At 42.6% G+C, this 10,349-nt stretch overlaps 1 protein-coding gene across 1 annotated transcript; it reads left to right on the forward strand.

Moving 5' to 3' along the window:
* The first annotated feature begins 555 nt into the window (after nt 1–555).
* RFC2 (replication factor C subunit 2) lies at nt 556–8,989 on the forward strand. The gene is made up of 11 exons (XM_032947558.2): nt 556–795; nt 1,298–1,367; nt 1,491–1,532; nt 2,509–2,615; nt 4,012–4,113; nt 4,952–5,052; nt 6,524–6,681; nt 7,070–7,135; nt 7,475–7,555; nt 7,882–7,995; nt 8,477–8,989. Exons 1-11 carry the CDS (start codon nt 647–649, stop codon nt 8,585–8,587), a joined length of 1,101 nt encoding a protein of 366 aa, XP_032803449.1. The 5' UTR covers nt 556–646; the 3' UTR covers nt 8,588–8,989.
* Nucleotides 8,990–10,349: the final 1,360 nt, after the last annotated feature.

Genomic DNA, 10,349 nt, shown 5'->3' on the forward strand with positions numbered 1-10,349 from the left:
CATTGCCCTTTAAACATGACGGATGAGGTATTAGTGTGCAATCATATATTCAAATGGTCTGGTATTTTGGATTAAACAGCTACTCGTTTTCATGCCCACGTTCTATTTATTCTATCTGGTCCAGTTAACGGAGTACAGTATATAACGTATCTACTCAATTACAGGTAGACACGTGGAGCCGTTGACTTCTAGATTCCTGATTGAACATTCTTACTTTACATTATCTTGCACGTACGTTTTACACGTCTGACAATACTTCACCTCGATGGTCCATATGTCGGGTCAACGAAAGCGGGGAGCATAGCACTCATTTCAGTATAGTACAACACATCAACAGCTTATGCTGCAGTGCCATCTGCCGCCCAACAGTTCGCCCGGCATATATCGTTCAAATATATTTATGCCCATCACGCAATCTTTGCTTCTCCGTTAAATATATAATGTACGCGCCTGACGATTGCTTAACACACGGCACACGCGCGTGAGCTCCCCCTCTCCCCCCCGGTAAGATGGCCGCCCTTTTTGTACGCTGCGGGTGCATGTTCATGTCGTCACGTCCTGTCGTGCCGGGGGGGTCACGCGCGCTGTGGTGGTCGTAACTGTCACGTGGTAGTGGTGTTTGGCGGGAAAAGGTCTGCGTCGCGGCATGGAGGAGGAACGCATGGAGACGCATAGCGGGGACGCCTCTGAGCAGCCGGGGACCTCGGGGCTGGCGGCCACACCGCGGTCCCCAGGGACAGCCGGCGACAAGGAGGCGGCGGCGGGACCCGGGCGCGTGGGATACGAGCTGCCCTGGTGAGCGGGCACCGCCAATCCTAGCACACGTTATCCCCCTTACAGACCCAATTGTTGTCCATAACATTAACCCAAGTGTCATGCGTTACCGCAGTCATAATTTAAGCACTATCCCAACCCTGGCCTCATTCATACCAATTCGAAACCCCAATCATAATCCTGGCCCTAACCATAGCCACCGTGCATCTACTGTACCTCAAGTTGTATTGTTTCCCTTTTATAACCATTGGAAGGAGCGGTGGCGCAGCAGTTTGGTGAACCGCACTATTAATCCGGCTACCTGAGTTGAGCTCTTGACCACTGCTACTGTCTGTGACGAGTGACAATCTTACCCTGTCCTAACAGCCAGCATTGACCATCGTGGTGAAGTATGGCACCACCTCATCCAGCAGATTGACCTGAGGGCTGTACAGTACTTGTACATGCGTGTTTGTAGCCGTGGTACACGGGTGCTGATGTAACATTGTGCGTGCTAATAACATCGTGACGTGACCATGTGTAGGGTGGAAAAATACAGACCTCTCAAACTCAAGGAGATTGTCGGAAATGAGGAAACCGTGAGCCGCCTCGAGGTAAGACTGCGTACGCACTGTGTCTGGTGTGTTATAGGAATATCACATAGGTTATCAAACTTCAGTCGGAGTAGAAAATATTGACCTTAAAAAAATGTTCTGATGTTTTTCGTGTGCTTGCAGGTGTTTGCCAGGGAGGGAAATGTTCCAAACATCATTATTGCTGTTGAGTATAATTTTTTATTATGGTTTGTTTTCTGTTGAAGTAGTGTTTATAATGTAAGATTTGATTTAAGCCAGGCTCCCATCGGGGTCAACTGCAATCATTTCCATGAGGCTTGTGCTTGCACCGATGTGAGTGGTTGGTGTTATATACACGTGTGTGTGCTGGTATTAGGTTTGGTGTTTGACGTGAATTGTTTTAATGCGTGTTGAAAATAAACAAGCTGTGCAATCTTGACACTTGTGCATGCTAATTGGATCTGCTGGGCATGAATACATGCGTCACGTGGGTGTGCTTGTTTGACAATTGGTTGCAGTTGCATGACCTGTAGTTAATGAACAATGATGCATGCTCTGTGCATGCAGGGCTTGGCACATGTTCTTGTGTGTATGTTGAACGTCTTCTGCACCGTACGTAGCCAACCATGCTATTCACGTGTGCGGTGGGCATGTCACATGTCAGGCATACAATGTGCATAGCCTGGCCTGACACATCTGGAAACCAATTACCACTAGTTGTCGCAGCCTTATGCTATCAAAGCTTTTCCCACATGGCGTCGATAGATGCTATAAACCCTTCTACACAGAGAATGATAACAGCTGATGATCTGTTGTCCTCATCTCCTTTTACCATTATCCAAAACCCATTTAAAAAGGCTACTGAGCCCTTCTCTCTCGGTTCAGCCGACGTGCTTTGATGTATACTCTTTGGTTCTATTCGGTAAAGTCACGTAGGTAAAAATAAAATAACTTTACCGAATAGAACCAAAGAGTATGGATCCTTGCAGTCACGAAAGCTTCAAATCTAGAAGTGCTTTGATGTCTTATGTGGCTAATGGTTGATTGGTTTGTTGACACCTCCTTTCTTATGTCCTTCCTGGTTATATATAGCATAAGCCTCTGCTATCTATGCTTCAAATCAGTCTGTGAGCCTCTAAAGAAAGTACATTCGTGCTGGTTCATGTTCGGTTGAATGCAGGGCCCCCCTGGCACGGGCAAGACGACCAGCATCTTGTGCTTGGCACGGGCACTGCTGGGCCCAGCGGTGCGGGATGCTGTGCTGGAACTCAATGCCTCCAACGATCGGTGGGAGCGGTTTTACACTTGGTTGGGGTCAGAACAGGGGCAGCGCTTTTACACGGCCGTGTTGTGAGCACGCAAGTACGAACAAAGGGTTTGTCTTAAATCTAGATTTGAAGCTTTCGTGACTGCAAGGATCCATACTCTTTGGTTCTATTCGGTAAAGTCATGTAAAAGTATAAAACAACAAAAAAATTCACGACGTTTCGGCCACAACACAAGTGGCCTTCATCAGGTGAAGGAACCAGACTGTCTCGAGGACAGCGCTGAACACAGCCAAGCTCACACCGCGACCTTTAAGCTTGTGTGAGAGGAATTAAGGTGCCTTGACAAAGGGATTAGCATAAAAAATTAGCATTTAATTGGCGGACTTAGCATGATGAACGGTGTAGAGGGGGTGAACATGTGCAGACCAGCGAGGGGGGGAGGGGGAGTTTACATATTGATGGTGTGAAAAGGGAATTTAAGCAGCTGCAAAAGTTTGGGATACCACTACTTGAAAAAATATAGTGTACCATTGAAAATTAGTTTAATGTTTGGTTCGATTTAGAACATCTTTTGTTGTTTTATACTTTTACGTGACTTTACCGAATAGAACCAAAGGGTTTGTCTTAATTTGAAGCTTTCGTGACTGCAGGAATCCATACTTTCAAAGAGTAAAGGGTTTGTCCTTAATTGTTCTCTCGTGCATGTTGAACACGGAATTTTTGTTATGACTTTCAAAACTTTTGCAACATAATGATGAGCATGGTTGGCTACGTACGGTGTGAAAGAAGCTCTACATACGTACATTGGTTGCTACTTTGGATTTTATGTTCACGTGTGTACGTATAAGGTGTGGTACACTCAGACCTGGGGTCAATAACAATTGCAATTGTCATTTTTGTATTGTATCAAAATGTAATTGCAAATTGCAACTAGGATTGCTCCTGTAACTATATTTGACCCCAGGTCGGTAGAGCAGAGATACTTACTCTTGCGTGCAGATGTCTGATACGTATCACAACTCGTTTATCAGCTCGCACACACATATCAAGTGCACACCCCGTACAGACCACACGATGCAAGGAACCTGTCTACCATGTATGTATCCCTCATTATGCACACGCTTTTGAAGAAAATCTAAATGTGCATCACGTATGCAGATCATGGTTACCTTGATTAATAGTTAATATTGAGGACAGTTTTACTCGCATTATTTGGTAATTGTAGATAACATTAATGCTGCTGATAAACCGCAGTTGCAACAAGTAGTTAGTTGTGGTTGGTAATTTTGAAAAAGAAAAACATGCTAAGATTTTAAATAGTTATGACACACCACCATGGGAGACACATAGATAATACCTTGTGGCTTCTTCTAGTTACCAGATTCAGTGTTTGTGATACTCTAATGTGTACGCAGGGGTATAGACGTGGTGCGTAACAAGATCAAGATGTTCGCGCAGCAGAAAGTAACACTGCCTCGTGGCCGGCACAAGATCATCATCCTGGATGAGGCTGATAGGTAGGGAGTGTGATGTGCTAGAACGTCTGTGTTGTACACTCTTACGTTAACATTACGTGTATTTGTCTGTTAGGATGGATGTTGGGCTATATGAGACAGTGATTTTCATGATTTTGTGGTACAAATTTGAAATTGCGTTGTGTTACTGTTGTGGCCTCTATTTTAGAATGTATTACTTAATGGGAAGCATTACTTGATGAACTGGGTCTCATCATAGGAAGGAGGAATTTGCACCATTGCCCTCTGCTTGCCCACTTTGGGATAGAACAAGAATTGGAATAGGTGACAAAGCTTTTGCCGTTGCAGAACCAACATTTTGGAACAACCTTCTATCATCTCTTAACATCGTAAATCTTAAAAAAAATATTCTGAAGTGGAAGATCACATTGGCAAATGTGATTTGTAACTTTGATATACTTACCCATGTCTCTATAGTTAAATGTGAATGTGCCATTTGATTGAGGTATTGTGTGCTGTCTTGGTGTTGTCTGGATTGTTGTTTTTGCTGCCGTGCCCAAACTTGATAAATCAGACATATATTTTTTATGACTTGCTTACACCTTTATCTATTTTGCACTCCTATAGTTTTCTCTATTGTTTGCTATTGTAACTTGCCGACTCGTCCAAACTGGACATCTGTGAAAAAGAGCTTCATAGCTTGTCGGATTCCTCCAGTCTAAATAAAGATTTTGATTCTGACATTGTTGTATTAAAATGACGCTATATTAAATAACTTTTGGCATTTATCTCTATGATGGGCATGCGTAGAAGGCATTGGTTAAGTGTCCACTCAGTGAGTTGCGTTCCTCTGTGTCTGCGTCCCCTCCACTGCGTGAAGCATGACCGACGGAGCTCAGCAGGCACTACGGCGCACCATGGAGATCTACAGCAAAAGCACACGCTTCGCTCTTGCGTGCAACGCCTCCGACAAGATCATTGGTGACTGTGCGAGCACTTTGATGGGCGCAGTGGGAGAGTTGTGGTCATTGAGCCACGTTGCATTTCCGCTAAATTGATTTCACATTTTGGATGTAAATGTCCTGTAGTGGTTGTTATCATCACGTACCTTGGAGCTTTCTTTAGCTTGAGTATGTGATGTGATGCATCAAATACCAGTTTTGGGAAATCAAACACGGCTTGTCTGTCGTGCCAATCCCACAGTGGTTTTGTGATATCGGCTGTACATAATGTATAATTTGGGTTTATATGGTTTTAAAATGTGACCGCAACTCTAAACTTTGTTCAAAGTCGGGAATGCACTTTAGGTCACGGGATCTTGGTTGAGAGGCTTGTAGGGATGCTTGAGCGGTGGGAAATGGAAAGGAGTGTTAATGGAGAAGTCACTTGTCAAAGGCAGAGGAGAAAAGGAAATAAGTATTATTGATCACTGACACCACCTTCAGGTTTAACCATGATAAATTTTACAGAGTGCCCACCCACAATCAGGTCGTGAATTTAAATCCCAGTGGGAGAGTAACTTTACCAAGAATTGCTCCCACCAGGTTACATAAAATCAGTATAACTGGAAAGTGTCCAGTGGTTATACTTGGAATGGGTCCGTGCCATGGAAATATGGAATATCCTGCTCTGGCTGAAGGCCACAAATGGATGAGCACTGCTGCATGTTTGTTCGTGTTGTTAGATTTTACGTGTACGTGTACATGGATATCTCCAGCACATGGCATGCATATGCACCTTTTTACTTGTTCGTCTTGTAATTATTTACTTCCCTCGATTTTACAAAACAATACATTGCAATCACTATTTAGTTCAATAAATATATTTCTGCCATTGTGATTATTATCATTGGAGGGTTTATGTGACCCCATCATATACAACATATATTCATTGAAAATAGTTGATTATCAAGATTTAATGTAGATATAACGTGCATCATTACATGCCAATTGTTTCTGTAACCAATTGTGTTTGTATTTTGCCCTTGTTCGGTACATGAGCTTGAGTATGCCCATGTGTGTACTGAGTATATTTGGTGTGTGTAGTTGTCTACTTAGTTAAGAGTTTTTCAGCTGGCAGCCTGCTGTCTAGATTTGGCCTGTGAAGCCTCCTGGAGTGGAGAGAGATATGGATCGCTAAGATATACTGAGATTTATATTTGAGAGATGAAAGTGAAATAAATTAAAGTGTGAGAGAGAGATATATATGAGAGACCTGAAGACTAGACCTACAGATTAGCAGTCAAATCTACAGACGTTTTGACCTCATTCATTCACTACACCATGTGATGTCAACGATCTGTACACCTGACACTGACATGACGTGACCCACCAGCACATGTTTTTCTTATTTTTTGCGTGCTGGAAAATAGTTCAAGATCCCGGTTTTCGTGTATGCAGTATGTGTGCATGAATAATCTATTTTATTGGTTTCCGACCGCCACTATGCCTAGAACCAATCCAGTCGCGCTGTGCGGTGCTGCGGTATTCTCGGCTGACGGACAGCCAGGTGCTGTCGCGCCTGCTGGAAGTGTGTGACCACGAGTGCGTGCAGCGCACGGACGACGGCTTGGAGGCCATCATCTTCACGGCACAGGGCGACATGAGGCAGGTTCGTCAGTGTTTGGGGGCTGTAAGAAGAAATGCACAATTTTTATTTCTTTGCACATTGTTCATGCCAAGGAATTATTCAATGATAATGCAAATTATATTGTTTTAAGATGATGAAAAAAACATGCAAGAGTGTTTTAAAGTTTTGAGTTTAAATCCCGATGGGGGAATCTAGTCGTCCCATCATCTCTCAGTCATTAAAATTCGTACCGCTTTATAGGACGTCAACAGTCATTCTACTTGAGGAAGGTGGACCCATGGCAAAGGAATTTAGGCGTTATATTACTGGCTGAGGGCAAGTAATAGAGATGTGCACTGCCCGACACTCGATTTAAAAGGGGATACTGTGAGTTTTGACTTATGTACGTCTCTTGTGTATGTGTCCACAGGCTCTGAACAATTTGCAGTCCACGCACACTGGGTTTGGATATGTCAACAGTGAAAATGTTTTCAAGGTGCACCCTCCCACCACCAACCCACAACCTTCACTGGTTTTCACTTGGCTTTCCCACTGCCTTGTACATTCACTCTCATAGAGCATCATAACACAAAGGTATCAAAGAGATGTCGTACAAAAGAAAATGCAAAGGAATTAAGTGAGTGATGTGAATTATTTTTTTATTAAGAAGTCATGCTTGCTTTACATTAGTACATCAATGTGTGGAGTGTTATACAACTTAAGGTAATCATGGCATCAAATTAATGTGATGTTTTGTATTTGTAGTGACAGTGGTGTGATTACTCGGTATGTGATGTGTCATCTTATTTGGTGTGTTATGATGTGACATGCTTAGGTGTGTGATGAGCCACATCCTCTGTTGGTGAAGGAAATGATTGGGCACTGTGTCAGCGGAAATATAGACCAGGCTTACAAGGTGGGTCACCAATGTATTGTATGAGTGCGTGCAATCATTGCATTAACAAAAAACATCCTCGCATTCAAACATTGTCCAGGGTTATTGAATGCTCGTTGTCCAGAGCCCACGGTGGGAATTTCACATTGGTGTAATTGTGAAAAGCCTGTTAGTTGGTTTACCACTGACCCTGGAGTAGGATAGCCTGAGTTATATGTGGTTGGGATATGAATTCTGCCTTATTTTGGCGAAATCCTGTTGCTTTACCACGTGATTTGTACCCTAGCAATAGTTATAATAATACTTTCAAGGGTAGAATGTTCTCATCCTATTTACTGACTCCACAGATCATGTCACATCTGTGGAAGCTGGGGTACTCACCCGAAGACATTATCGGCAACATATTCAGGGTTTGCAAGACCTACGCTATGGCTGAATACCTCAAGCTGGAATTCCTTAAGGTTTGTACAGGAGATATTGGCACATGGAAAGTAGGTTAAGAGATGATGGATGAATAGTTTTAATCGAGGTGGCTTTTGGACATGAGATGTGGAAAGTAGTGTCAGCCAAATGCTTGGCGAGGCGTTGAAAAAAAATCCCAAGGGAGAGATGGAGACAAAAGAATGCAACACAGAAATGGAGATAGATGAACAGGAGAACAGTAACATACAGTGTGAGACCGAGAGAGTGAAAGCGAAAAGGATACTGAGATACAGAAAGTGACTTGCCAGCTAATTTAGAACATACGCTAAAAAGACTACTTTTAGTTTAGCCATATATCCAATTAGGTATATGGCTGAAAATGTTAAAGTATGCAGTACACACAGTCGTAAGCCAGGATCCTGAAGTGCAATGTGTCTAGGTTCTGTGTTTGTGGCAAGTAATGTGTGCTTTTGTTGTGAACTAGATGCATGCATCAATGTGTCTTTGTGCATTCTACAGGAGATCGGGCTGACGCACATGCGCATCGTGGAAGGTGTCAACTCATTGTTACAGATGGCTGGACTACTTGCTCGTCTCTGCAACAAAACAGTTGCCCCTGCTGCCAGCTGATGGAAACACCAAGCAACAACATTGTCCTCAGAGTGACCGATGGCAGTGGGAAGCAGAGCCCATTGATTCTTGTATTCTATTTTGATCAATGATGCTCAATCAACAATAAGTATTGCCTTGGTCATCTGAAGTAAATTTACAAAGGGTGGGTTTGATCCCAAATAGTAAAAAGTAGCTGTATAAAATTGACTGCATGGCTATATGAAAAGCTTTACTGTGTGATAACATTTGTACATTATTGTTTCTAATCACATTTCATTTGCTTTATTTAGTAGTAGATGTTTAAGCTTTATCTACAGCCACAAACTAGCTGAATTGAATGTATTTTGCATTGAAATACAGTATACGGTCAAAGTTCAGTCATTTTCAAGTCATTTATTTATAAATAAAGAAATAAACTTCCATGTGAGTTATGCAATGTTATTTTATTTCAGTTCAGTCTTATAATGAGGTTAGAATGCACTATATTATAATACACTAGCTCTTGGTTCTTTCGGTAAAGTCACGTAGAATGGAAATAAAATAATTAAAATAAAATTCTCACGACGTTTCGGCCACAACACAAGTAGCCTTCAGGTGAAGGAACAGAACTGTCGGGACAACAGCGCTTCAGTGAACACTGCTAAGCTTGGAAGCGTATTTTAAGCTTGTTGGGAGGAGCAGAGCACCTTGACAAAGGAGTTTACATATCAACAGAAGAATTTAGCATTGAACCGTCAGTGTAATGTAGAAAAAGTTTTGTTGGAAACATCAATATAATGCATAATGTTAGAGCTTACATTGGGCTGTGTATACGATATTATACAATGTAGTTTAGATTGGAAGGTATAACATTGTAATGTATAGTAGTCTAGTTTATAGCATAGTTGTAGCGCAACACAGGGCAGAGCAGCGCATCGTGGCTGTTTCCCCCCTCCTCGGTTCCGAGCATAGATGGACTCATCCGTCTGAACAAAGCTCGTCGCTTTCCATGGTGCTGACGTTGAAAAGAAACCACCCAGCTTAAAAGACGCTGCCAAGCTTAGCAGTGTTCATTGAAGCGCTGTCCCAACAGTTCTGTTCCTTCACCTGAAGAAGGCTACTTGTGTTGTGGCCGAAACATCGTGAGAATTTGTGTGTTTACATCTTAATGCACATAATTATTTATGTGAATGCATGCAGCTTGACTGGAAATGTTTGCATCTAGAAATGTAAAACTAACTCGAAATGGCTGGTGATAGACTTAACTGTGATATGTAGGTGTGGTTATGAAATGCAAATATAACAGTAAAGGTAATTATTTAATACTCATGGGTCTTTCGGTCAAGTCACGTAAATAAAAAATAATAGATCACGACGTTTCGATCGCAACACAAGCAATCATCTTCAGGTGAGAGAGAAAGCTGCTGAGACAAGGTCTTGTAAGCCTGAGATGGGTGCATCAAGGTAGGTGGGTGGAGCTAGGGATGGTCCAACCACAGAGGCAGGGGCAGTGGACACCCAGCCTGTCAATACAAAGACATCCAACCTAATAATGAGTCGGTTAACATCGGTAGAAAGGATGGAAACAACAAGTTAAGACTTTACCTGGTTAATCACGTCCTTCCAATGATTGCTCAATTTGTACCCATCTCAGTTGAAGTTGTGTCTTTATATATCTGGATAGCTTCATGAACAAATCTTTGATGATAGCCGGTGGCTTTGCAGAGTACCTTCATCTTGGAAAAAACATCGTGTGAGCCAACAGCATTAAAACAATGATCAGCCACGGCTGAGGTATTGG

The sequence above is a fragment of the Petromyzon marinus genome, chromosome 6, assembly GCF_048934315.1.
Source record: "Petromyzon marinus isolate PM22_M1 ecotype Great Lakes invasive population chromosome 6, UKy_Petmar_22M1.pri1.0, whole genome shotgun sequence".
In the NCBI taxonomy this organism is placed as follows: domain Eukaryota; kingdom Metazoa; phylum Chordata; class Hyperoartia; order Petromyzontiformes; family Petromyzontidae; genus Petromyzon; species Petromyzon marinus.